This window comes from Trematomus bernacchii, unplaced genomic scaffold (assembly GCF_902827165.1).
Source record: "Trematomus bernacchii unplaced genomic scaffold, fTreBer1.1, whole genome shotgun sequence".
Lineage (NCBI taxonomy): Eukaryota > Metazoa > Chordata > Actinopteri > Perciformes > Nototheniidae > Trematomus > Trematomus bernacchii.
Window position 1 is genome coordinate 1,379,956 of NW_022987714.1, and position 26,324 is coordinate 1,406,279.

At 40.1% G+C, this 26,324-nt stretch overlaps 4 protein-coding genes across 11 annotated transcripts in view; 1 reads left to right on the forward strand and 3 right to left on the reverse strand.

The window, feature by feature from the left end:
- Positions 1-88: 88 nt before the first annotated feature.
- On the reverse strand, positions 89-10,795 carry rab3il1 (RAB3A interacting protein (rabin3)-like 1). 3 transcript variants are annotated; one of them, XM_034142058.1, is made up of 12 exons: positions 10,600-10,795; positions 9,919-10,250; positions 6,713-6,896; positions 6,494-6,589; positions 6,055-6,132; positions 5,697-5,933; positions 3,402-3,530; positions 3,195-3,307; positions 2,951-2,974; positions 2,508-2,607; positions 2,350-2,416; positions 89-1,248 (listed from the first exon to the last, which is right to left on the reverse strand). In XM_034142058.1, the coding sequence occupies exons 2-12, from the start codon at positions 10,131-10,133 to the stop codon at positions 1,163-1,165; spliced, it is 1,329 nt and encodes a 442-aa protein (XP_033997949.1). In that variant the 5' UTR covers positions 10,134-10,250; positions 10,600-10,795; the 3' UTR covers positions 89-1,162. The 3 variants fall into 3 exon arrangements, with proteins under 3 accessions (XP_033997949.1, XP_033997950.1, XP_033997951.1); XM_034142059.1 differs by lacking the exon at positions 2,951-2,974 and having other exon boundaries at positions 10,600-10,793; XM_034142060.1 differs by lacking the exons at positions 9,919-10,250; positions 10,600-10,795 and adding an exon at positions 8,392-8,513.
- Positions 10,796-10,949: 154 nt separating this feature from the next.
- Positions 10,950-19,880, forward strand: best1 (bestrophin 1). Its single transcript, XM_034142081.1, has 11 exons — positions 10,950-11,234; positions 11,494-11,782; positions 11,890-11,984; positions 12,096-12,329; positions 13,576-13,730; positions 13,827-13,904; positions 14,106-14,258; positions 14,353-14,433; positions 14,517-14,668; positions 14,763-15,846; positions 19,644-19,880. The coding sequence occupies exons 2-10, from the start codon at positions 11,631-11,633 to the stop codon at positions 15,835-15,837; spliced, it is 2,175 nt and encodes a 724-aa protein (XP_033997972.1). The 5' UTR covers positions 10,950-11,234; positions 11,494-11,630; the 3' UTR covers positions 15,838-15,846; positions 19,644-19,880.
- fth1b (ferritin, heavy polypeptide 1b) lies at positions 16,150-19,343 on the reverse strand. Its single transcript, XM_034142082.1, has 5 exons — positions 19,208-19,343; positions 18,170-18,273; positions 17,893-18,039; positions 17,569-17,694; positions 16,150-16,548 (listed from the first exon to the last, which is right to left on the reverse strand). The coding sequence occupies exons 2-5, from the start codon at positions 18,269-18,271 to the stop codon at positions 16,390-16,392; spliced, it is 534 nt and encodes a 177-aa protein (XP_033997973.1). The 5' UTR covers positions 18,272-18,273; positions 19,208-19,343; the 3' UTR covers positions 16,150-16,389.
- Positions 19,881-20,801: 921 nt separating the features above from the next.
- The window catches only part of incenp (inner centromere protein), an 11,658-nt gene continuing 6,135 nt past the window's right edge, over positions 20,802-26,324 (reverse strand). For 2 of the 6 annotated variants that reach the window (XM_034142087.1, XM_034142085.1), the window contains exons 15-21: positions 25,994-26,136; positions 23,537-23,658; positions 22,535-22,617; positions 22,229-22,267; positions 22,034-22,096; positions 21,785-21,935; positions 20,802-21,598 (exon numbers count right to left, since the gene is read on the reverse strand). In XM_034142087.1, the coding sequence (XP_033997978.1) occupies positions 21,423-21,598; positions 21,785-21,935; positions 22,034-22,096; positions 22,229-22,267; positions 22,535-22,617; positions 23,537-23,658; positions 25,994-26,136 (777 nt within the window). In that variant the 3' untranslated portion in view covers positions 20,802-21,422. The remainder of the gene's footprint in view (positions 21,599-21,784; positions 21,936-22,033; positions 22,097-22,228; positions 22,268-22,534; positions 22,618-23,536; positions 23,659-25,993; positions 26,137-26,324) is intronic. The other 4 variants (XM_034142088.1, XM_034142083.1, XM_034142086.1 and 1 more) reach the window with 3 other exon arrangements.

Here is a 26,324-nt window from a genome sequence, read left to right on the forward strand (position 1 = left end):
TGTGTCATCTGGTTCTGATCAAATGAATCCCTGTGACGTTCCCACACTAAACATCGCAAAGAGCCGAAATCAAAGACAAACCAGCTGCTTCATTTTTCTGCTATCAGATTTTATTCAAGCGAGACCTATAAATCACACACAGTACAAAGGAGATGTAGTGAGGCTTCAATGTGTTGTCTTTAATGGAGTGTTTTGATTATCAGTACACTGAGGTTAGGCGCCTTACAAGCCTAAAAAAGGCTAAGAAGCAGTTATTATTGCACTTTCTGAAACAATATTCATTATTTTTTAAATTGTTCATTCATAATAACTAATCTATACTGTAAAGCACAACCAATATACATTGTATAATATGGCTACGTACTGCATTCATGCCATGTTATTTATGGCTTTTAATTGTCTTTACATCCTCTTTCATTGCATAAAAAACATTTCATATTGCAATCACTTGTATTAAAGCTTGTTCATTTTCGGACTACATTGTGAAACTGTCACCATTTTGAGCGTGGGGGTGTCATAACTAAATCATTAACAATATTTCTATAATGAAGTGCAGGTCAGGCTGACATGAAGCTGTTTATATTGTGTGAATTTGAACGGCATCGAGGACAGGTAGTGCAAGAGGGCATCAACACATGTAAGGCCATGCTGAGAGAAAGTCTGTTGTGTTTGAGCCGATAGCCGAGAACTAGTGTGAATTATATTCATGTAAAAATACTTGTTGTGAAAAAACCACATAGATATTGCTTATCTCACAGTAGAACTATAACATTACATACAAATGTGTAATACTTGAGGTAAGAGACCAACTAAACTCTCTACACTGCTGTCATGTGTTGTGCTCATCTTTACATGATACATGAAGTCTATTAGGATCAACGTGAGAAGTTTACTCCACCGGGGAGAATTACTGGAGGCCTGCCGTATAACAGAAATATATTTTACATATCTGGGAATAATGCTTTTTTTAATGTCATGTTTCCTTCTCGCTGTGCTGGTTTAACTCTTTGTAATATTGAATAAAAGAGGCACATGAACTTTCTCTGCTTCCCTTGTTGGTCGACGCCTGCTGCAGCACTGATGCTGTACAACCTCTGCTACAAAATCTAAAGACCTGATTGTTACCACAGTTTAACCCTGATCTCAAAGATGATGAGGGTCTCTAGCCCTGGTCAGTGAGGTAGAAACCTAACTTAGCCACGGCCATCTCTCTGCGGAGACGCATCACCTCCCAGAACATCTGCTCCGCTGGACCGAGGCAAAGAGACAAAAGATACAACATGTCAGCTGCCTGAAGAAACTCGGTTTGCAAACAGTGGTGGATAGCATGGACAAAAATAACAGTCAAGATAAGCGATTGTTACTTTATGATTATGTTGACTCAAGTACAAAAGGTATCTCATGAAAACGTCTCAAGTAGTGAGTAACTTCATTAAATGCAATTTATAACATTGATGTATTTAAGGTGATAATGCTAAGTGCATGTTAAGGGTGAGTATTTTATCTTATTTCTTTCTGTCAGACAATCGCTATGATACATGTGCACTCAGCTAAAAATATTAAAGTGGACCTATCATGCTATATTTGAATAATATAGTGTAGGACCATACCTATATAAGGCATGTTTATACTTTTTCTTTTTCAAAATACCAAACAGATCATGCATTTTAGCCATGCCTCATTTTGCTCAATTTGACATTTTTTAGCTCTGTTTTTGCTAGGGTTGATTCTGTGAGAACAGCACCACCTACAGGCCTGGCATATGTACTACAGCGTCTCCAGCGCTTTCGAACGGCAATGGCCGTGGCCGTCTCCTCCTGATTGGTGGAGTTGGCCCAATAGCCGTAGCGCCACTGTCCTGACGTCAGGACAGTGTTCAAATCTGGATCAGTTTTTATCAGATCCGTTGCAGCCCCTTTTTTAGAGATTTGGATATGGAGGAAAATAGAGAGGGTTGTGTTTTCTGACACTTGGTGAGTTCCCTGGAACACAGGGGACACATATTCATGTATAAAAGACGTACAAAAGTGCATTTTGCATGATAGGTCCCCTTTAAGCTAAATGTATCTGTAAAAATAGCATGGAGTGTGTAGCCCAATGTAATGTACAAGTACATAATATGCTATTGCAAATGTACTTGGCCAATAATAAAGAGTAGTCTGCGTAACAACTATTCTTAAAAAGCACAATATATTGAGAAAGATAGTATATGAAACAAAGAACATGTACAAAATACAATATAATACATTACTACCAACCACTGTTGGCCTAGTAAGAATCTAAGTATAAAAACAGACTCGTACTAACTACATTAAACAATATATGAAATTCACTTTAGTGTTAACTTACCATCATGTCTCACCAGGCCCTGCTGGATGTAGCGGATATAAGTAAAGAAATTGCAAACAGCCGTGATCTAGAAGGGGGAAATAAGGACAAAATAAAGACGAGGTCACATGTAGCAACACTTGTGTCTGATGAAGGTTACAGAGATAAGGGATAGTTACCCGTGCTCGGCTGGAGGGAGAGATGCAATAGTAGCTTCCTTTGTCACCAAGTTTAATGCGATGTCTGCAGAGGCGCGACATGCCGCTCAATGCACATTTTCTACAGACAGAAACACAGGCTGTCAGAAAATGAAAGAGACCAGGATACACACAGTCATGTTTTATCACAGCAAACGTAAGATACATCTCATCAGGTATTATCAACAATTCAATGTGAGAACACAGTCCAGGTGCAAAATGATTTAGTAGTGGATGGCAACACATATTAGTGCACACTCAGAGAAAGTTAGTCACTGGAAGAGAAACAAGAGACATGCAGAACTGGTTCAGTTACAGATTTCTTTACAACTTTTGCGACGTCTGGAAAGACAGAATTAATTTCATGCTTCAGTTCTTTGCGTTAGTGAAAAGCTGAACAGCTGATTGTTCCTGAGAGGACTTACGTCTCTATTGCTGCTCTAAAGCCACTGGAAGAAAAAGATTAAAGATTTTTTTTTTTTAAATCAGACAGTGATTAGAAATGTGCCCGTTGGTTAAACCCCTCCTAAAATACCTTCAGCTATAACGTCTAATCATCAGAGGAGATTACAAAACCAAAGAAGGATGGATTATCAGTGTTGACTTGTTTAGCAGTGAATGGTGAAAGAGAGGATGGGATGATAGATGATAAGAACAGACTGAACTCACTTTGGGCCGCCACACTCGACAGCAGAGGCTTTCACCATGGGTAACGCTGACATGGCCACCGGCTCGATGGTCAAAGAGTTGTTTTCCACTGCGCTCTGCACCAGCTGCGACAGCTGTGGACAACAGGAATCATTATCAATAACTTCAGACACTAAAATACAGCACACACAGCGAAGTGTTCATGTAAAGAAGCGGTGAGATGCTGACCTCAGACTTTGTGAAGGAGAGGCAGGGTCCGATGTCTTCTCTGTAGACTCGACTCAAGAAGGCAGAGGAACGCTCCACACTCAGGTTCTCCTTCCACATCAAAAACTCTGCATACAGAACGGAGTCAATCTGCAAGAAGAATCCATCACTTATTAAACTGTCAATGTGTCAACTATAGGAAGTTATACCCCCTTTCTCCCAACCCTACATAACCCAGTTTATTTAAAGGGGACCTATCATGCAAAATGCACTTTTGTACGTCTTTTATACATGAACATGTGTCCCCGGTGTTCCAGGGAACTCACCAAGTGTCAGAAAACACAACCCTCTCTATTTTCCTCCATACCCAAATCTCTAAAAAAGGGGCTGCAACGGATCTGATAAAAACTGATCCAGATTTGAACACTGTCCTGACGTCAGGACGGTGGCGCTACGGCTATTGGGCCAACTCCACCAATCAGGAGGAGACAGCCACGGCCATTGCCGTTCGAAAGCGCTGGAGACGCTGTAGTACATATGCCAGGCCTCTAGATGGTGCTGTTCTCACAGAATCAGCCCTTGCAAAAACAGAGCTAACATTTTTCAAATTGAGCAAAATGAGGCATGGCTATATATATATATGATAAATATGCCTTATATAGGTATGGTCCTACACTATATTATTCAAATATAGCATGATAGGTCCACTTTAAGGAACGTTGCGATGCACAAGATGACAATACATTTTAAAACAGATACAAGCAAACTGGCTTGCTATTACAATAAATATAATATTGTGCAAAAACACTAAAGAGGTGATTTGGAAAGTCTAGAAATGACAACAGAGCAAGACATCCCAGCACATTTCCAAATATCATTCAATAACTATTTTGATCGATAAACATTAGAAAGATCTGGAAAATGGATTGTGCAAAAACGTTTTGGGCTTCACCACTCAATACAATAAATCAAAAACAACACCATTAAGGAAAGTCAGTCAACACAACTCTAAGAAGACATAAGAGCAACAACAAGACAGTATACAGACAAGCTCTGTGAGGATGTACTGAGGCTATAGGTGCTCTGAGCTAAATGCTAATGAAGTCATGCTAAAGTTAACAATTCATAATGTTAACCAGGTTTAGAGCCTAGCATCATACATTGGTTTTATTTGCTAATAAGCACCAAACATAAGTAAAGCTGTGGTTAATGGGAATGTCCTCAGTCAGAAATGAAGAGAGTAACGAAGACAAACCATTAAGTAGATGTGGAAATATATTTACAGGATAAGTGAAAACATTTACCTGATGGTAGCACCAGAGGAAAAGTTAGCAAAACCTTAAATATCTGAAACATCTCAACAACTATTGCATTAATTGGAATTAAATGTGGCGATCACTAGAGCAAACCATGGTTAAGAATCATGAGAAAACACAGAAAGCTGGGTAAAGATTTTAAAGAAGTTTAAGAATTCACTTTTCTACCAGCCCCTCCATTAATCTTATGACGCTTTTGTTCTTGCTGCGTACTTTCACAACCTATTTTTCACAGTCGAATGTGTCATCCAATTACTTATGTGAAAATTATTTTAAAAAAGGGGAATATGTCCTAAAATTGTTACTCTCGAAATACAAATGTCAGCTTTTTCCATAACCAGACAGACATTGTTGAGCCTGGAATTGTTTTGTGAATAAATCATTAGTTGTACTTTAAAAGGAAATGGGCAAATGGCTAACAAATTCAAACAATAACATTACACTTAGCTAGAAAACTGTGCTTTAAAATATAAGGGTCCATATCCTTCAGAAAAATTGGATATAGAAGCAACACATTTCGTTTTTTATGTCTTTCTGGAGAACTTTAGACTGATGCTCTCAGACTGATAAAGATTTTACCGAAGAGATACAGCGTATTTTTGTCACTTTAACAATAAGGAAGGAATAACACGCTCATTGTCCCATAAAAGCATAAAAGCACAGTTATAGAAAAGACGTCATGCAGCTGGTTGAGGTAGGGCAGTTACCTGTCTGCTGTCAGTGCACAGCCCCTCCCCCCGCTCCTGCCAGTACCGGTCAAAGGTCACATTGACAGACTGGCCAGGAACCAGGCAGAGAATCAGAGAAAGGAGAGCAGGAACAGCAGGCTGAGAGACGAAGAGACATCAGAGACAGAGAGGACGAGCAAGTCAGGGAGAGGTTAGTACTGAGGGAAAGGAAAAGAAGAGAACTTAAGATACAAGTGACTGGAAACAGGAAGGTAGAAACAGAGAAATGCCAAAGGAGACAAGAGGGACATTTACAACCTCATTGTGGTTACCTCTCTGTCCTCTTTGGCCGCAGGCTGAATGGAAAGCGAGGTGTTTTCTTGTTTTCCAGGTACAGATGGAAAGGCCCCGCTTGCGCTTTTGTTGCGGACGTGGCCCCCGACGTGTCTGTACCCCCCCCTCGCTCCCGACGCCTGCAGCTGAGGATGCAGCTGGCGGTTTGGGGAAGAAGGTGTTGATGTCAACACAAGAGTCTTAAGCGCTGTCACCTCTGCCTGAAGAACATCAATCTGGGAGACAGAAAATGTACAGAGAAATAAAAGTTAAAGAGACAAAAGTCTGATGATGGGAAGAAAATCAATAAGGGGAGGGAATTCTAATGTTACAAAGAGTCACAAAAACATCACACACCTTTCCCTGAGCCTCCTTCAGTTGTTTCTCCGCTCCTGCTTGTTTGACGTTAGCTTCATTCACCATCTTGTGAGCTTCCTGTAAGGATGGAAATGGTCAGTTACACAAGTGGTGTCCATCTATGCTGTGGTTTTTAAGAAGTCGGAAATCTCCAATCAGTTGGGCAATTTAATACTGAGGTCTTTTGGGTCCAGCTTCTAGTGGCCTTATGATGAACTGCAGTTTTTGGAGGTTTTTGCTTTGTCATAATTCACAGCAACCCCTTTCACATTACACTATGCGACACATAATACAACCATTTGTTCCTGTTAGATCAATTTTCACTGCAATGCAAATTGTGAATACAAAGTCTTGCAGTGCTGCAAAGCATCATGTTACTTCCCGGATCATCATAGTCTAAATGACAGTGCAGTCAGCAGAGAGCATCTGTTGGCGTTACCTCGAACAGACTGGCAGTCAGCTCCTCCAGCTCCTGCTCCAGCTGATTCCTGACCCGCGACAGACGCTCACACTCCTTGTCCTTTAGTTTCAGTTCCTGAATGTGAAAGAGAAAATGTCACAACCACATTTAACAAGGAAGGACAATTGCATCGTCAACTTTTTTTCAGGTTACACAATGCTTTATGTGTGTGCAATACTAGAAAATAGGTTACAACACCTTCTTTGCAGCGTCCAGCTGTTCCGTGAGGATCTCAGAGCCCTTTTCTCTGATTTCTTTTTCTTTGATCTCCAGCGACGAGCTGCGATGCCGGGAGAGAACGCCATGGGCTCTGGATGAGGGGGGCCCAGCCGAGCCTCCTCCCTCCACTCTGGACTTCGGATCTGGATCCAGATCTACCAACCTTCACACAAACAGATATATAATCATTGTTATTGAGGGAACAATCATTTTTCATATCCACTCCTGGATTGCTATAAAGACAGTATAGAATAAAGGGGTTGATGTGATGATAAATTAGGACTGATTACACTTCAATTTGATTGTCCTGTTTGCTTTGTGTATATGCTTTCGTTGTGACTGCAAAGGGCTGCAGATGTAAATCAACTTCTGAGATAACTCTGCTGCAAAACATTGAACTGCAGCATCAATGTGAAATACTGTTCATTGTCGTTTACAAATAAAAACCTTTTTCAGTATCATTAACATCATAAGCATCATTTTCATATGAGTAGGTAGTATGGATCACATAGTGAGATCATCATACAAATATTGATAACTAATACCAATATACATTCAGTTGATAGTTAAAAACATTTAGCTAAACATTCATATAAATCATTCAAAAATGTTTGCTACTTTAGTTTTCAAATAATGCTCAGTTTAGAGAGCAGAATGGAAGCGGACCACATCAAAATATCTTTCTCCCTTAGTGACTCTCTCACTGAGTTATAGCTGGAAGTGTTATCATTAACAATGTTAAAGACCTCTCAGCAGTGGTTTATAGTAACTAGGTACATTTATCCCAAGTACAGTACCATTTTGAGAGACTTTGTACTTCTACCCCAATACAATTTGGAGGTAAATCGTGTACCTTTACTCCACTAAATATATTTAATATCTTCAGTTACTTTGCAGATTTGGACTAATAATAATAAAATCATTCATGTGAAATATAATCAACTCTTAAATCAGACTTTAGTTACACCTGGAGTAAATTCACAATCTACCCTGCAGCATACACGGTAGGCCAATTAGAATCAAAACATGATATACTATTCTGAAATTGGCCAATGTGCATAATGAGTAGTTTTACTTTCGGTACTTTAAGTATGTTGATGCCAAAACTTTAGTTATTTTACTTGAGCAACATTTTGATTGCAGGACTTTTACTTGAAACAGAGTATTCCTACACTCTGATACTTCAAATCTAAGTAGCCTACTTCTGTCACCTCAGCTGGTGGTGAAATCTGCATAAGAAATCCCAACATTTAGATTTAATGTTGTGTAGTTTTTCCATTAAACTCATGCTCAAAGCTCACAAACTACAACACATTCGCCCGAGCTTGCAGCTAGCTGGTCGTTAGCTCCCGGGTACAACTTTTTACCAGGGAGAGGTTTCAGTAGCCTATCCGCCCTTACCCTGTCAGTGTCCGGGAAGCAGATATAACCCACCCGTCCTTTCTGAAGTGTGTCCCCTCCAGGGTCCTTCAAGGGTTGTTCTCGTGTTAAATGAACAAATAATTGACGTTAACGGAGCTAACGATAGCTGGTTTCAGTGAAAGTAATCTCAGCCGCTTTAAATCAGCGCAGGAATGCGGACGCTGACGTAGACAATAACAACAACAGCAGCAGCAGCTCCGGGAACAACAATAAATATCTAAAAGTGTAACACCGACTTTGTTATCACTTTTCCAGCTTTGTCCTTCTCTGTTGTGTCTCTTCTCATTTCCGTGTCCTTATGTCCAGTCAAGAAAAACGATTGTCTCTGCTCCCAGTTTCTGCCTCTTTCTCAGCGGTCACATGACAGAGCATCCACTCCCAGATCCAAGCTAACATCAGCACTTATACCATAAACTCAGTTTCTTCCATGAGTTATACTGACACCTCATCATTATGTTAGCTGTTTGTCTCTTAGTGGAAATATGAGAGGCTCTTACAGCTACATATAAAGAAAACGTGGGCTTTTATGCTCTTATATATAAAAAAGACTAATCCTAATCCTAATCAGTAGGATATGATAAGCTTTCTCAAAATGATGAATTCATTTCTCAAAATAGCCAACTAAATAAGAATCTCCAAATAGTAAATGTGAGTCTAGAAATAATGTAGGTTCAAGACAGTCAATATTTGAAGACAACTCATGATTTTGAGATTCTAACTCATTATTTCAAGAAGGTTTATCATTATTTAACGATACTATCAAATTCAAGATTGGTAAACCAATTTTTGAAAAAGTCCTGAGAGAGTTTCACATTATTTCAAAGGCATTAAAACATTTGGCCAAAATTATGTTCTTCAGATATAGTGTCTTCATGACATTGATTGTCAAACAAAGTGCACTGCCAGTATTGTACAATTGTTGTTTTAAATATAAATGTTTAGTCTAATTTTTAAAGAAGGGGTGTTTTTTACCCTAAATATAAACAGAGGTACAACCTTTCTTTTCCCTCATTTCCTGTCAGCTCTCTCCTGTACTCTCTAATAAAGGCAAAAAACAACATCAAAACAAGTCCTGATCTGACCCCGCACAGGCCCGCAGACCTAAAACCTCAAACCTGCATTAATGCGCTCACTCTGAATATGGTGCATAGATTTCACTTTCTAATTTCCTTTCACTATGCCTAAAGCCTTTAATGCAGAATAAGGCTTTACATGCAACGCTTAGTTATCAAATGGCATTACTGCCATTGTGCTAACCTGTAGGGAGCCAAATCTAACACTTCATGATATAGCACTGAATCTTTTTTTTAAAAGTCTTGTCTCCTGTGATTATGACTTAAAATGAAATGAACGATGAAGTTTTAGCAGCTTTCTTTTGGTCGGGATCAAGTGTTTGTTGTTTGGATAGTCATTTGGACGATAGCCCTCCTATCCTATGATCTAAATAAGACTAAAAGCACTGATGTTCTACAAAATTAGAATAACAGACAAATGATCCTGACAATATAAAAATAATTTTGTTTTTAACCTGGCAGAGCTGTTTTGCCACCTGTTTAACAGATGGAAAGAAATATGTAAGGAACTTAGAAAAATTCTCCTGGAAATACCTTTTGTTTAGCCATTTTTAAATCATAAACAGAGGGGATAGACCATTAAGGACCAGACTCAGAACATGGGTCAACATCATTTCTTTCTCATTTTACAGGGCTTCCATAATATTTAAGTATATTGGTGAGATCAAACTCATCATCTTTGTCACTCACCGTCCAACAACACATCCTATCTCCTCAGCATCCCTGCTGCACTTGCGTCTGGCGGCTGGCTGTCCCAGGCCATCAGGTTTCCCGAAAAACACGGTTGAGGAATACACTGATATTCCAGATTTCCCTTTGATGATTTCATATCCTGGGCTGGCTGTTGTTGAAGGTGGTGGAGAAGAGGAAATCTGGACGCTGTGAATTCCCTCAAAATGATCCATGTCTCTCTCTCAGGCAGTGCAGAAACTCATCAGAAACGTCAAGATGGCTGCTCTGGATTTACCTTAAGTCTGTTATTATATTTTTCAATGATCCTGGTGCCTTTGGGTTTCAAGCCACTTCAATGGAGAAAAGAAAGAGTTAAAGAATGCAGCTTTAATTCTCCTAAAAACTAAATAAGTTTCACTCAACAAACCTTCACTCAAAGTCCTGCAGTAATCAGTGGACAAGTCATGACCTCTACAGTGTTTGAATAACTTACACACCTCCCTCACTTGCAGTACTGCAGAGCCAGAACAGCTCTTATATTTGAAGGTTCTCATAAGGACTTTATTTCATTCTTAAAAACCCTGTGTAAACATACCAGCCTTTGTTAAGAACAGTAGCGTGCAAGTATCACGCACATGTGGAGTGAAGGAGACTTAATCCAAGATGATTTAAGGACAGAAAAATACACAGTATACTCACCGAAGTGTTCAAGACTGATCTCAAAGTGTTATAGAGCATCAAAAAACTGTCAAAACTGAAAATAAATTCATCTTTAAGAACAAAAGGATCAAATAGAGTCCGTACTTCGCCCTGCTGTTGGTCTCCTGGTTAGACAGGAAGGGTTAATCACTAACACCTTCTGCTCAGTCAGAGCCAAGCGGTGCACATTTCTTCCAGCAGAGGGGGAGGACACAGCCCCACCTGATCAGGAGTTTTCCATGAGTGCATACTTAATGAGGCTTCAAACAAACCCTCTTGGTGTTTACTGATATTAAAATGTGTTCAGCAAAACACAGAGATAAATAACAGCTGCGCTATGAATACATTGTTTTTATACAGATATATTTCCTTAATCTGATCACAACCTTGTCATGTTTTAACCACCCTATTTGTGGCAGTGTGGGTGCTTTCCTCAGATTTGTTCAGATTAACAATACCCGGCCTCACAATGCAGCTTTGTTGCTCAAACAGATTAACACGTCAAGTGACCGGAGGTGCAGGAGTCCCTTGCTCTGTTTTTCTTTCCTGCTTACCTTTCATCAACATCATTCCAACCGACACAACACATCTCGGGCCGCAGTGAGCACGATGGCCAGACAATTCCAAATTGTTCGGTGAGTAAAAATTCACAGCTTTGTGTTTTAGACTGTTAGATATTGTATTTTGCCTGTTGTAGCACTGTCAACATCTCTTCAGAAGAATCGGCTTAATTAAGATCTCTAAAATTAAGGAAAGTATTCAGTTATATGGTTATTTAAGGGTGTATAAAACGGTAACCAGTTTCAGTTGATGTGGTGAGTGCAAACAGTTGGATTGTAGAGTAAGTGGAGAACTTAACATATCTAATGCTGCTGTTTTACTTGATTATTTTAGATCTGACTAAATAGGCCTTATGAGATCTAGGTTGACTGCTGACATTGAGCTCTGGCGAAGCAACGAGAACAACACCACTCTGGTTTCCTTCATGTCACGACACAGTCAGCCGGAAAGTTGGGCAGCAATCAGCAGCGATGACCGTCACATACTCGCGCAGGGTTGCTGATGCAGGTCTGGGGACCTTCTTTCACCTGCTCCTGCGATGGAAAGGCAGCGTCTACAAACTGCTCTACAGAGAGCTCATCATCTTCACTCTCCTCTACTACTTCTTCAGTATTGTTTATAGGTACTCTTATAGGAGATATCAGTAGAAAACATTCATGTCCTCCTGTCTTCATAAAGAGTGACCTGAAGTTAAAAGTTGTAATGAACTCAAAGTGTTTCCTTCACCAGGTTTGTGTTAAAGGATGACCAGAGGAGGCTGTTCGAGAAGCTCTCAATATACTGTGACCGCTACGCAGAGCTCATCCCTGTGTCCTTTGTGCTCGGTGAGTTGAGGCTCATTGTTTCTTCTGCATACATCTGAATTTCAACACAGTGTTGCTGGAAACCTTTACAGAAGGTGGGCTCGAAATACCTATCTTACATTTTGTTGTCAGGTTTCTATGTCACCCTGGTCGTGTCCCGTTGGTGGGGCCAGTTTGAGAATGTCCCCTGGCCGGACCGCCTGGCAGCATTAGTGGGCGGCCATGTTCGTGGAGACGACGAGGCCTCAAGGCTGACCAGACGAACTCTGATGCGATATGCCAACCTCTCCGGTGTGCTGATCTACCGCTCTGTTAGCACAGCCGTCTACAAGAGGTTCCCCACCATGGAGCACCTGGTGCAGGCAGGTAGGGGGAGGTGAAGTCGACTAAACTCGATGTTGTTGGTCTGGCCAGTTTAATGGCAGCACAACCACGCCCATATCTATAGGATATGTTTGCACTGTTAAAAATAAGAAACCGTGGGAAGTGGACCGCCTGTCACAGGTTATGAATAATGTTTAAAACATATTCACTACTTAACAGTGGAGGAAAGTAACTAAGTACTCAAGGTGCCTGAGTATTTACATTTTCTGATACTTTATACTTCTACTCCACCAATCTTTAAAGGAAGATGTACTCCAGCAAATTCATTTGATGATTAGATTACCTAGATACTTAACAGATTCTGAAATTATTATCAACAAATAAAATATGATATATCATCATAGATTATGCACCACAGCAGTATAACACATTGCAGCAATGTGCCCCAACATTTACAAGCTGCAACACTTATGTAATGCGTACATTAATCTATCAATTACTTTATTCCAATAATATATCACACAATATTCTGTGGACCAATCTGCGAGTATTTTTACCTTAGGTACCTCAAGAATACTTTTGAACTAAGTACGAGCACTTTTACTTTATAGGCTACTACATACTACTAATTACTTTTACACAGTGGAATTGCTACTTTTACTTAAAGTGGACCTATCATGCTATATTTGAATAATATAGTGTAGGACCATACAAGGCATATTTATACTTTTTTTTCTTCAAAATACCAAACAGATCATGCATTTTAGCCATGCCTCGTTTTGCTCAATTTGCACTTTTTTAGCTCTGTTTTTGCAAGGGCTGATTCTGTGAGAACAGCACCACCTACAGGCCTGGCATATGTACTACAGCGTCTCCAGGGCTTTCGAACGGCAATGACCGTGGCTGTCTCCTCCTGATTGGTGGAGTTGGCCCAATAGCCGTAGCGCCACCATCCTGACGTCAGGACAGTGTTCAAATCTGGATCAGTTTTGATCAGATCCGTTGCAGCCCCTTTTTTAGAGATTTGGGTATGGAGGAAAATAGAGAGGGTTGTGTTTTCTGACACTTGGTGAGTTCCCTGGAACACCGGGGACACATATTCATGTATAAAAGACGTACAAAAGTGCATTTTGCATGATAGGTCCCCTTTAAGTTAATAATCAGAAGACTGTTTCTAACCCTGCTTGGAACTTAGATTATAGGTACTGTTCAGAGTCACAGAAACAAACATCTTAAGTGCTTTCTCTATTTGCTTCATTCCTTCACTCGTTGTGTTTGTGCCTCTCAGGGTTGATGACGTCGGAGGAGCTCAGGCACCTGGAGGAACTGCGCTCTCCTCACAACAAGTTCTGGGTTCCCTGCATGTGGTTTGTCAGCCTGGCTCTGAGGGCTCGGACTGAGGGTCGCATCAACAACGACGTTGCACTCACAGCCCTTCTTACTGTAGGTCTTTATATTTCTGCTGGTCAAAGGAACCTGAACATCTTCACGTTGTTGCTCTGAAACATTTTATAATATTGCTTTTACTTCTCTTTTCAGGAGTTGAATAGTTTACGGGCAAAGTGCATGAAGCTGTACGGCTATGACTGGATCAGCCTGCCTCTTGTCTATACTCAGGTTTGTTGAGCTGTAACTGAAATAAAGTAGATACCTTTTTGGTAGAACAGATTTGATAGTTTTTACATTGTTATGAATCATTAAGTGTTAAAAACAACTAATAATCCTTTAACTGAAACAATTAACTTGGTTTGATCATAGCAATCGGACAAAAATCAGAAATAAAAGAAATCAATGCAAACCCATATAACCCCTGACTAGGTGGTGACAGTGGCGGTGTACAGTTTCTTCCTGGCTTGTCTGATTGGCCGTCAGTTCTTGGATCCGGCTCAGGGTTACTCAGGTCACGATCTGGACTTCTACCTGCCTGTCTTCACCCTGCTGCAGTTTTTCTTCTATGTTGGTTGGCTGAAGGTAAAGATGAAGTCACACTGATGCAACACAAGACATTTGATTTATTCTTAATCCTTCTGAGATGCATTATGGTCTCTTCTTTTCATTGTGTCAGGTGGCTGAGCAACTCATAAATCCTTTTGGTGAAGACGATGACGACTTTGAAACCAACTGGCTCGTTGATCGCAATTTACAGGTTAGGATTCAAATTATTATACATGAGCCACAGATTAAGGCTGTCCTGTTCTTGCACTAGCTGTGGTTTCTGTATTCTCTCAGGTGTCCTTGCTGTCTGTGGATGAGATGTACGACAGCCTGCCGCTGGTTGAGAGGGATATGTACTGGAATGAGTCTGAACCTCAGCCTCCCTACACTGCTGCCAGTGCTGAACATCGCAAACCCTCCTTCATGGGCTCGGCCCTGGACATCAGGTTCAGTAATGCTTCTATTTTTTGGGGGACAATTCTTAAACACTTATAGAAATGACTTCCCTAACCATCAGACCCCCTTTGTAATCTAAACTAGTGTTCCTAAGGAGGATATGGAGTTTCAGTCCAATCTGGAGCAAATTAAAGAACATGAGGAAGCCAACTACTCCACCCCGCTGCTCGAAGGGCTGGGTCGTCTCCTTGGTGTCCAGTCTCCTAACTTCTCTCGCTCCTCCCGGGTCTCTCTGCTGCGCCGCCGCCCCCGAGCTCCACAGAGCCGCTTCCCTCTGTACCTGCACCAGGAGCCTCCGAGTCAGAGCCGCCATCCTTTCAATCGTGAGGGAGATCCAGACTATGCCTTCTCCACCATGCCCTTGTATGAGCGACCAGGGTTCTACAGCTGCCCACAAACTCCCATTCACTGCGTGCCCCCAACACCGCAGCGCCCTCGACCCGCCCGGCGAAATCAGAACGAGTGGGACCACAGCTGCAGCTCCCTCGCTCCTCCAATGGTGGGCTCACAGATGCTGCCTCCGGACACTCCCAACCACGTCCCCCAACCGCCCTCCTCTGCTTTCCCCTGGCTCAGTGGGGATGGCGAGGTGCTGAATGCCCCTACCTTCTCCTTCCCAGACCCCCTACCTCAACTCTGCCCCATATCTAAAATCAGACCCGGACAAGGCCTGCTGTCTCGCCGCCCTCCACGCTTGACTCTGGACACCATCCACTCAGCTGACAGCCATCCCGGACCCCAAAGTGCTCGGGCGGCAGGAAGTGGAGCAGAAAGGGTGTTCTCGTTCACTCCTCCCTCTCGCACAGCAGCAGCAAATCCCAGTAATCCCACCAGCAGCTCTGGCAGCATTGACGCAACAAGCACCAACAGCACTGGCACAACAGGAAGTCTCTGCAACGGTACGAGTCACATTAATTTTAGCAACCAAGGGAACTTCAGCAGCAGCATGAGGGGCAGCAGCATGAGGGCCAGCAACGGGGGCATCAACGGCGGGCCGAGCAACAACATGAACGCAGTTTCCACTTCGGCGTCAGTGCAGCAGGAAACCAATCAGCAACACTCACCCAATGATTCAGGAATCTCATTGGCCGAAGGGGACCTGCTGGGCGTTCTGGTGGACAGTGGCGTGAACAAAGCGGCAGGAGCGAGAGAGGACTGAGAAAACAAGGTGTACCAGACTGCTTTGCATCACATTTGGCATGCAAAATATTTCACACAAACAGGCTCTATGTTACATCTGAACTGCATTACAGTCTTTCGGAGGCCGACACAACAATGTGAAGTATTTGTTGCACACACTGAGTTAATCTGTACTTTCTGTTAAACTCTTATCGAACAATTAACCTACTTATAAGTTAAAAAGCAGATTATGAGATCTAACCGCCAACATTTGAAGGAAAAATAAGAAACACTTTCTAGTTTCTTCTGCAGCTCAAGAAGTCAATTTTATATATCCGTACAGAAACGAGTCTTATTGGCATTGTGTCCATCAGTGTACTCTTTAATAAATATTACATATCATGTTATGTTTCCTTTGTTTTTCAATTAAAAAATGAAACTTGAAATTACCTTTTACTTTTGTATGTTGTTATACAAGGATGTCAACTTAAATTCACAACTCCAAGTATTTATAAATTATGTTCTATAAAGAAATTTCAGAGAGAAAGGGTGGACTGACATTCAGCGCTGACCAGAAAAAACTCAGTGCAGTCTAGCTTTCCTCTGCAGCCATGGTGTGTTTGTCAAAGAGATACTCAGCCATGCCGCTCTGAGGCACTCCCATAAGGCGCAGGTTGGATATCCAGTCTCCCAGTTGCTTGATGGATTTCACCTGCTCGTCCAGAAAATGTGTTTCTATGAAGTCACACAACTGTGGAAAAAAGGAAAAGACAGTTTAATGTTTTGTTTTGTTTTGTAGCCTTTATTTATCCAGGTTAAAAATCCCATTGAGATCAACGATCTCTTTTACAAGGGAGACCTGCGGTACATTGAGTTACACATATAAAAACAAACAGAAAACAAAAAGGACATCACAACATAATTACAGGGGTACACATTAGCATCTATTTACATTTACAGGTATCCAATAATATTTCATCCAGTCGTGCTTTAAAATGATGCAAGGGAATCAAAATGCTGAGTTTCAATATTTTTTGCATAGTGTTCCAAGCTAGAGCAGCAGCGCACATAAAAGCTTTAGCACCTAAAACAGTCCTAGCACTTTAATCTTATTTTACTGATCCTCCAAATGTTAAAATATGTTCTGTTCTCTTAGGTTTAGTTTATTTCCGTCATTATCTACTTATTCAAGGTAAGTATGCATATAAAAAAACTAAATAAATCAGTACTTTTGAAATAGTGACAAAGCACAGGAGATTTATACTGAACATAAACACCTACCCTTTTATATAAATTATTTCGTACAACCCTCGTTAAATGTATAAACTAAATAAAAACTAATAATCAAAATATAATATAGGTACAAAATATATAAACATTAAAAACCCTGAGATGTGTCTTTGTTAATCACTTCCGTCAAAAAAAAATTGTAATAAGTGAATAACAATATTTAATTTATTTTTCAAATCTATTCTACAAAATTAACTCATTTTACTGTAAAAGATTGTCTTAGGTCCTGCTGACTCGTTTGGAACAGCTACCAGATACATTTTTTATGTTATCCATTAATTGTTCAGTTACACCAAATCTCTAAGCTGGAGAGCATATGAGGTTACAAATTCTAAAGCCTGGTGTGTATAGCATCGTTTTGCTGTGCATGCGTGTGTGACAGAGTGAAATACATATTTTAAAAGGAATTTCTAGATGAATGCCTGTAAAGTCAGACATTCAAGCACCGGCTAAAACAGCTGTTCATGTTTCTGCTGCTTACATGAGGATCATTGTGTTCAGCTGCCAGTTTCTGCAGGTCCAGCAGGGATTGGTTTACATTTTTTTCCAGCTGCAAGGAACAATCCAGAGCCTCCAGGCTACTCCCCCACTCATCTCTATCAGGTTTCTGAGATGCACATAAGAAATTCAGCAATTCAACACTGGCAACATTTTACAAAAATACCCAACAGATATATTAATAATGATATACTAAATTGGTACTTGGACCCTAACTGACAAACTAAAACGTATCATCAAAATGCAATAATGGAAAAACATGAATTGCAAATCTTCATCAAAAACAGGACTTTGTATCAGTACACACCCTAATGTCCTGCAGAAAAATGTTGCCTCCACGCTGGTTCTGCAGACTCATCAGCTTCTTAGCATGCTCACGCTCCTCTTTGGACTGAGTGTGGAAAAACTTTACAAAATTTGGAAGGGATTTATCATCCCTATCAAAATAGTATGCCTACAAGACATAAAAAAAAGAAGACAAAAACTATTTTATCTTTTTGAGCTTAATGGGACACCAACAACAGTGAGCAGTGAGCTTTGAGCAGAAAAGATGCACATTGAATTGATTTTAATGCATTTCTTACCATAGAGAGATAAACATAGGAGGCATATAGCTCCAGGTTTATTTGCCTGTTAATGGCAGCCTCACAGTCCTGGTGGAAGTTTTGTCGGATTTGTGAACTCATTTCTGCATAAATCACAACAATAAATAAAAGAGAAATGTAATTCAGTATGTTATAAACACATTATACAAGTAATACAGGATAAGACATAAAACCACACCATCTAATATCACTGCAGCCATCCCGATACATTATTCTTTTATTAAATGTTTAATTGTTTGTGTCACTACGACTCCTGCTAAATGAAAGGATTTTATAAGTAAAATGTTGGATTAATTTGTCCAAGTGTTGAGATGACCTTGAAAAGTCTGTCTTGACACCCACAATGGAGGCAGGGTGCAGAATTGTCTTTATTGTTCACTGGCACATGGGTAGAGAATAATAACATTCGACTATCCACTCGATGGATTACCATTAGTTTTGACTTGTGAATGATGCAAATCTAATATCCACTTACACATTTTAACAGCATTTGACTGGTTAATGTTATGCCCTCAATTGAGGCGCATATGATTTCAAAATCATTTACATTTTAATATTAAGAATTGTTTACATGCAACACCTTTCCAGGTTAATGCACCTCACCAGTTTAGTGGAACTAGTATGACTAAATGAATGAAGTGCCCTTTCCAGGTCTGTGGATTGTGCTGATTTGATTGCATCAACCCCTGCATTGATATTGATCCACACCCCACTGACCTTCATCTCACAATAACTTAATGGCATGCTGGGAAACTGATATAATGTACTTTTAAGTGTGACACCATTGGCAACAAAGCACAAAAAGCTATTAAAATGTTAATTATTGATGGAGTTAGCAGCGTTAGTTGCTATATTACACAAGGTGGCTAACGAGCTATGCTAACTACAAATTACGTTACCATAGATCATGGTTACCGTTGCTAGGCATTGCTAGCTAGATCTCCATCATCTCAATCTCAGACACTAATGTTACCTCCGAAAGGCAGCTGACAATTGACATGCCTGCTAAAAACGTACCTGTTTGTAGATCTCGGACGTTTCACACTCGTCGCAGGTTTTGAAGCAGTTCAATTTGTAGAGACTGAAGTTTTAAGACTAGCTGACGTTAAGTTATCCACGCACTGCCGTCATAACGTAGGGACGTGGACCCTCTGATGATGGCGGTTAAAGGGGTGGGTCATGTTATTAAATAGCCATGTGCACATTGAAACTGCTACAAAGATGAGGGAGAGGAGGAGAAAGATGAGGGAGAGGAGGAGGAAGAGCACACAAGTCATGACATAACCACTTAAAGCATTCTGATTCATGGTTATTGGTAGTTGAGTTTGAATAGAATTGTCATATATAACAGATAATATCTGTAATTAATTACTATGGAGAGGGGTTAGCTACTCGTTTCATAATCATTATTTTAATATCAGAATAGCTGATTTTGCCTCTTATTTCTTCACAGACATCTCCCAGTCAAGAGCAGAGCAGCCCAAGCAGCCACACCTGAAGTTCTTCCCACGAACACTTCAGGGGGATCGAAGACGGTGCTTCTGTAAAGACTGGTTCAAAACTAAAACCTAAGTACAGTTTTATTAATGTGATTGTGACCTTTGTAATCATTTAAGTCTTCTACACACTTTAGGTCTGCAGCTCCTTCAAAATGAAACGAGAATCTATGCAGTTTTTCCTCTTCTGTGTTCTGAGGTTATGAGCCGACCATTAGTCAAGTTTGTTTTCATAATGTTCTGTATGCTAATTTAAAAAAAGGGTAACCAGTTTGTTTATAAAGTTTAAATATACATTTTCAAAACAATTAGAATATAAGCTATATGTATTACTCTCACCACAGTGGCCTAATCTAAAAAAATAGAAATATGTCTCGTCACCTATTTTCTGTCTAACACTAAAAGCTGGTGTTTTGTATCATTTATATAGTAAATGTTTTGAATTTGCTATAAAGGTCAATAATAGATGGTGTTTTTGTGTTCAATCACAGTATTTATTTACCATTTTATACCCCTTGTGTTTTTGGGTCCTGTTGAAATAAAATAGTCATGTTTTAAAACTTGATTTAATAAAGTCATGTCAATCATCTTTGATCCCAGTGTGACACAAACAGCTTTGTTCTAAAACAATTTATAACCTAGAGACATAATATAACTGAAGAACATGTTGTGTATTGTATGTGTTGAGAATGCTGAACATGTTGTGCCTTACAATAAAGGAACTTTACAGCTTATAAAATACAGCTTAGGAAATTAAGCTGTATTTGTCTTATTAAAAAGGAAAGAACTAGCATATATAAAAAACAAAATAAATCACCTAACACATGTATACATAACACAAAACAAGGTTCTTTTAAATGTTGTTTGAAGTAAAATGTCAACTATCCTTATATTCACTTCAGATTAATAGTATCAGAAAATGTAAAATAAGAAACCAAAGTATATCAGTAGGTGATTCTCTTCGCGATTGTTTTAATCTAGTCTATACTTTTACAACAATTAAATTATTGGTTTTGGTGGGCCACCCCAAGATTTTCAGTGGCCCCATTTGGCCACCCCTATGAAAGATTTCTGGAGGCGCCACTGTCTGGTCATGCTATAAAATGACCAATGTCTGGCTTTTAACAAGTGCTTTTATTTTTGAACGGTTAAAGTAGGGCCATATTGCAATCGGCTGCTGGAAAGATTGACATACCATAGCAGGGATAACGTGCCATGAGTCGACGTGTATTTTATAATATATGGCCATATTCCAATCAGTTAAAATCTAAAGGACATGCTGCTCACCGTCATGGTTTGCAGCTAAAGCTAGTCAAAATGTGTGACAAAGACGCATAATGCATCCACAAACACATTTATTTGTGGCACCTGGTAAATATAGTAGTTACCTGAACACAGGTATTTTAGCACTGAGCTACAATAGAGAAACATTATTATAAAATACAATCAAAAGCTGAAACCTGGATTACATTTTTAATAATACAATTTAATAAATCCCAAACATAACAATCTACCATAATCACAGTCAGTACAGATTACACAAATAAAAGCTTGTACTTGGCCGCAATTTTTAAACATTCACATCCCACTTATAATACACAGCAATGTTCAAGTCCAAGTTGAAGGGTGAAGCATCAATTATTTTATGAAAAATAAATGACTATTTGAAACAAATATACTGGAAACAGACTTCCAAAGTTTAAACAGCAATGTGTATCTGTGTCAGTGTACAGACATTACTTCCTTCCATTTGGAGGAGAGTGCCACACAGCAGAGCTGGTGCGTTTCATATAGCGAGGCTTATTCTTGTTAAAGATGGTTTCCAGTTTTGGTGGTTCAATTATTCCCAAATTGTTTTCAAAATTAGGAGGGTTGTAGTACTGTTTCACAATGATCTGCTGCAGCATGTGACCTGGGAGGGGAAACATTTAAATACAACGTTTAAGACAACAGAACTTGAGACCCACATCACACTGTGACATTGGGAATACATAAATAGGTCTTGTAAACATTCACAGTTATGTTAATAATGATAACCAAATTTAGGAATAGGTCAAAAAATTACAATTGACTCATAATTATTTTACATCATGCCTACCTTCTGCCCATGATGGGATAGGTTTCCTGGGCGCAGACTCATCATCAGTTGAGTCGTCACTGTTTTGGTCCATCCCATAATCCTCTGCAGTTTTGGACGTAGTAGGTTTGTTTCGCCCCTTTGGAGTGAGGGAGTATGATTGTGGGGATTTCTGATGATTGTGAGGGTTAAAAAACACACTTTATAAGACTTTGCTCCGATTAGAAATGATTTCCATTATGTAGAAACAAAATTATTATTTATATGTACCTCCAAATCTATGGTCACATTGAAGCCAGCACCTTTTCCTACAGGAGTGGTCAGTACAGAGGACTGCAGGGAGCAAGAAGAAAGTGGTAAATGTATATTTTACACAGCTTACAGCTTCCCTGAGAGGTTTTAGGCTTTCCATGTTTATCGGGTGATTTTAAAACAGATTTTCTGATTTGATGTCAACATTCTTACCTGAATATCCACAGTTAAATTCAAGCTAGCAGTAGCCTTCTATACAGAGGAGAGAGAGAAAAAGTACATTTAGCTCCTCATTAGTCCATGAAATGTAAATATGATGCTTGTCTTAATGCGTTTGTTTTGATGTGGTAAAATCTAAAAATTGCAGTGATGTAAACTCTTAAATGCTGAATCGCCTGTCTGCACAACAAATCTACCCTTAGATACTAATAAAGAAATGTTGAAATAGTTAACTGAGGATATTTATGTAAGTGTTGCTTCTTATCTGCACTACAGCTTAATTTCCTCTTGCAGGTTTACCTGTGCTTCAGCAGCCTTTTTAGCAGCAGCCTCTCTCTCTTTCGCAGCCACTTCTACTGCAGCTAATCTCAGCTGCTGCTCCTAGTGGAACAAAAATCACATTAACAACCAGACCGCTGAGCAGCCAGAATAACAAACCCAGAGTATAGAATTAACTTTTGAAAGTAAGAGTGGACTATTTTTCAACAGAGTTATTCCATGGACGTCAGCATAACATGAAGGTTCTGATGAAAGCCTACGATACATTAATAAGCGTTTTGCAGGATTCACTAAGTAACTTACATAAGATGAACTAATGGGAAAATGTATCATTAACTTTTGCAGAAAGTTTTCCCTAAAATCATAACTTGCACAAAATGCTTCCTGGGTTCTGTACCAGCAGTCGTGACAGAGAAAGTTAAAATCACCAAAAAAGAAGACTCCATTGTACAAACTTCTGCACGCTAGGGCTGAACGATTAATCTATTTTAAATCGAAATCGCGATTTGCAAAGCCTGCGATTTTTTTGTTCTTCTTGTGTGTCAGTCATGCACACCAATCAGAAGTGCTGTGCTCTACATGTACCAGTCATTGTTAACCTGTTAAGCCCTGAGCCTGTTTTTCAGGTCTCAGGCTCGAAAATGACATTCCCAGAACAATGTATCTTCCCTTCTAAAAAGGGTTAAATTAATAATCTTTTTTCTCAAAGTAATGATAAACCTGTGAGTTAGATGTAGAAAAGTCAGAACAATGTATCTTCCCTTCTAAAAAGGGTTAAATTAATAATCTTTTTTCTCAAAGTAATGATAAACCTGTGAGTTAGATGTAGAAAAGTCAGAACAATAGATGTTTTTTTATTTTAAAGAAAATTCAGATTTTAGTGCCGGCACTAAGTACAGCAAAGTACTTGGTGTGAAAGCGGCTATTGTTGCTTTACGTCTTTGCATTATAAAACCCATTTCCTACTACATCACTGTTCAGAAACATGTTTTAGACATCTTGGTTCCAAAATATAATTTCTTACCAGTCTTCCGTTTTCCTCAAGCGCCTTTCTTTTCTCCTGCAGTTCTTTCCTCTCCTTCTCTCTCGCAGCTCTCTCCAGTTCCCGTTGCAGAACGAGAGCTTTTTCTTTTTCCTCCCGCTCCCTGAAAAACAATACAAGTCAAGACAAACTTGTGAGTCAAATCTAACAAATGTCTTTCCCCGTCTTCACTAGAGCAAGTTTCGGTTCAACACAACTTTAGCATAATCAGAAGGGATCAGGTTACGTATAGATTATAAAGCAGGGTTCCTGCAGGTTTCACCAACTTAAATTTAAGACTTTTTAAGACCACTTTGAATAGAATTTAAGACCTATTTCACGGCAAGAAAGTATGAAGGAAAATTGCTAGGAAAGAAGAAATACGTCCCATAATTACTTAAAGTAAATGTATTAGGGCTGTCAGTCGATTAAAATATTAATCGCGATTAATCGCATAATTGTCCATAGTTAATCGCGATTAATCGCACATTTTTTATCCGTTCTAAATGTACCTTAGAGGGATATTTTTCAAGTTTTTAATACTCTTATCAACATATGAGTGGACAAATGTGCTTTATACGTTTGTTTATTATCATTTGAACAATGACAAATATTCTCATGAATATTAAACACCACAACCTCTGAAGTAAATATTCGCCTCAATTCAACCTGGAACCTCTCTCATACAATACAGTGTGTGTGTGTGTGTGTGTGTGTGTGTGTGTGTGTGTGTGTGTGTGTGTGTGTGTGTGTGTGTGTGAATGTGGAGACACTGTGATGGATCGTTGGAGCTATGTGCCGCTCAAGGCATATATGCTCGAACGTGTGCTGCCTGGACGCTGCAATCATGTAGCGGGTACTATCCGTGCTGAGTGTGCTGACTTTTCGTACAATGTCCCACTGTCTGGCTACCTGCATAAAGTCAAGTGCTCGGCGCAGTTGTCGGCGAAATGTCATTGAAACAGCTCTTTATATCCGTTAGCGCAGCTAGCTAGCACCAGATGCTAACAACACGTAAGGTGTGCCTCGCTCGCGCGAGTCGCGCTACACATACACACTCCCTGCCGGTCCTCCCGATGGCCAGTCCGGGCCTGCCAGTGAGCGTGGAAGTGTGGTCTGCCACAAGCGGGCTGAGCGGGGCTGTCAGCATCAGCTTGTAGATGGTATTTTACACTCGATGCGCTCTGAAACTACGGGGCGGCCGAGGACAAAAAATACACATGCGTTAAATCGCGTTAAAATAATTAGTGGCGTTAATTTTTTTTTGCGTTAACGCGTTAACTTGACAGCCCTAAAATGTATACATGTTCAACATAAGAACGATGACTGAACATAACAGCATAACAGTACACAGAACTGTGTTATGGCCCGTCCACACAGTGGCGTTGGAAGCTTCTTCCAACGCTTCTGCCCATTCACTTTGAATGGGGTGACGTCACTTTTCGCCGAACTGCATTGTGGGAAGCAAAGCGGAGCTTTCCTGGCGTTGCAGGATGTAAAAGTTGAGCAATGTTCAACTTTTGAAGCCTCGGCAGAAGCGTCAGCCAATCAAATCATATGCCAGTACAAGCTCTAGCCAATCAAACCGCTGCTTGTGTGTCAGGGGCGGGAGATTCATGCGATTGGTTGTTGGTCGAGCTTCAGACACGCCCGCCGGCAAGCTTTTTCCAACGCCGCTGTGTGGACGGGCCGTTAGCGTGTTAGACAAAAAGTGTGTGTGTGTGTGACAAGAGCTATAGTCCGAGCTCTGCTGTCTTCATGCTGTTGTATGATTGGTGTTTAGCTAAGGTATTTAGTGTCCACAGCACCTCCGCTTTTAGGGTTGACGTAGACTCAAACGTCACCCGGAGTTGTTGCGGGAGTAGCTGCACTAGCTAACGCTACATTAGCAAAACAAACGCTAATTTTGTTTGCAAAAGGTGCAGCGGGCTTCAAACACATTCCCCTCCACTGGTTTCAACCAAGCACTAAATTCGATGTTTTCCAACCAAATACGGTTGAACTTACACTTCCCCATATTTATTTGTAAGTAGATTAGAAGATACCTAATTTCTGATTGCCGCTAGCTGAAGCTTGGTTGCTAGGTTACTAGCTGGGTGTTCTCCAATAAGGGGCCGGGGGAAACGAAGTTAATGATTATTGGTTCCATGTTGATTTATTTCAAAACAAATTGTTGGGGGGAACTGAAAGGCTCTTACCGTACTGGTTACTTCGCAGCCCGGACATTTCCCCCAAAACACATTTAGACGCCATCGCAACACAGAAGTACCTTTCAAATCCGATCATTTTTAAGACCTTCTAAATCATATTTAAGACCTTTCTTATTTTTTTGATCATATTTAAGACCTTTTTAAAAAGGCCTTAAATTCTGATTATCAAATGTAAGACTTTTTAAGACCCTGCGGGAACCCTGTAAAGTATCTGTGGCACAGTTGTTAGATTTAAAGACAATAGATAACCTTTCAGCAGCAGCTAGCCTGTCTCTCTCTTGCTCTCTCTTCAGCTCCAGTGCTTGGCGAGCTTCCGCCAGTTTGAGAGTTCGCTGTTCCTCTTCCTCTGCCTTCTTCTTGGCCAGTAATTCCTGCTGCTTCTTCTCTTCCTCCTGAAAAAAAAAAAAGTACACAAGATAAGCTTGATTGCAAAAAAGAAAAACATGACGAGATGACATACTTTGGATTCAACAAAGGAACATTGTGTGAGTATTTAACTTCTTGACAGCGTTCATGTTTAAAGTTGAATAGACTAAAACGCTAAGAGGCTCTTGGATTGAGTGCTATACGGACCAAACTA

Excerpts from the sequence above, each read along its gene's own strand:
- rab3il1 (XM_034142058.1), bottom strand. The coding sequence starts at position 10,133 with ATGGATCATTTTGAGGGAATTCACAGCGTCCAGATTTCCTCTTCTCCA. Across the intron at positions 2,975-3,194 it reads GTCGAGTGTGGCGGCCCAAA|TGGCTTTAGAGCAGCAATAG; the intron begins GTGAGTTCAGTC and ends TTTTTCTTCCAG. Across the intron at positions 2,417-2,507 it reads CTCCCTCCAGCCGAGCACGG|ATCACGGCTGTTTGCAATTT; the intron begins GTAACTATCCCT and ends TCCCCCTTCTAG.
- best1 (XM_034142081.1), top strand. The coding sequence starts at position 11,631 with ATGACCGTCACATACTCGCGCAGGGTTGCTGATGCAGGTCTGGGGACC. Across the intron at positions 12,330-13,575 it reads GGAGCACCTGGTGCAGGCAG|GGTTGATGACGTCGGAGGAG; the intron begins GTAGGGGGAGGT and ends TGTGCCTCTCAG. Across the intron at positions 14,669-14,762 it reads GGCTCGGCCCTGGACATCAG|TGTTCCTAAGGAGGATATGG; the intron begins GTTCAGTAATGC and ends AATCTAAACTAG.
- fth1b (XM_034142082.1), bottom strand. The coding sequence starts at position 18,271 with ATGAGTTCACAAATCCGACAAAACTTCCACCAGGACTGTGAGGCTGCC. Across the intron at positions 18,040-18,169 it reads CCTATGTTTATCTCTCTATG|GCATACTATTTTGATAGGGA; the intron begins GTAAGAAATGCA and ends TATGTCTTGTAG. Across the intron at positions 16,549-17,568 it reads CTGAACACAATGATCCTCAT|TTGTGTGACTTCATAGAAAC; the intron begins GTAAGCAGCAGA and ends TTTTTTCCACAG.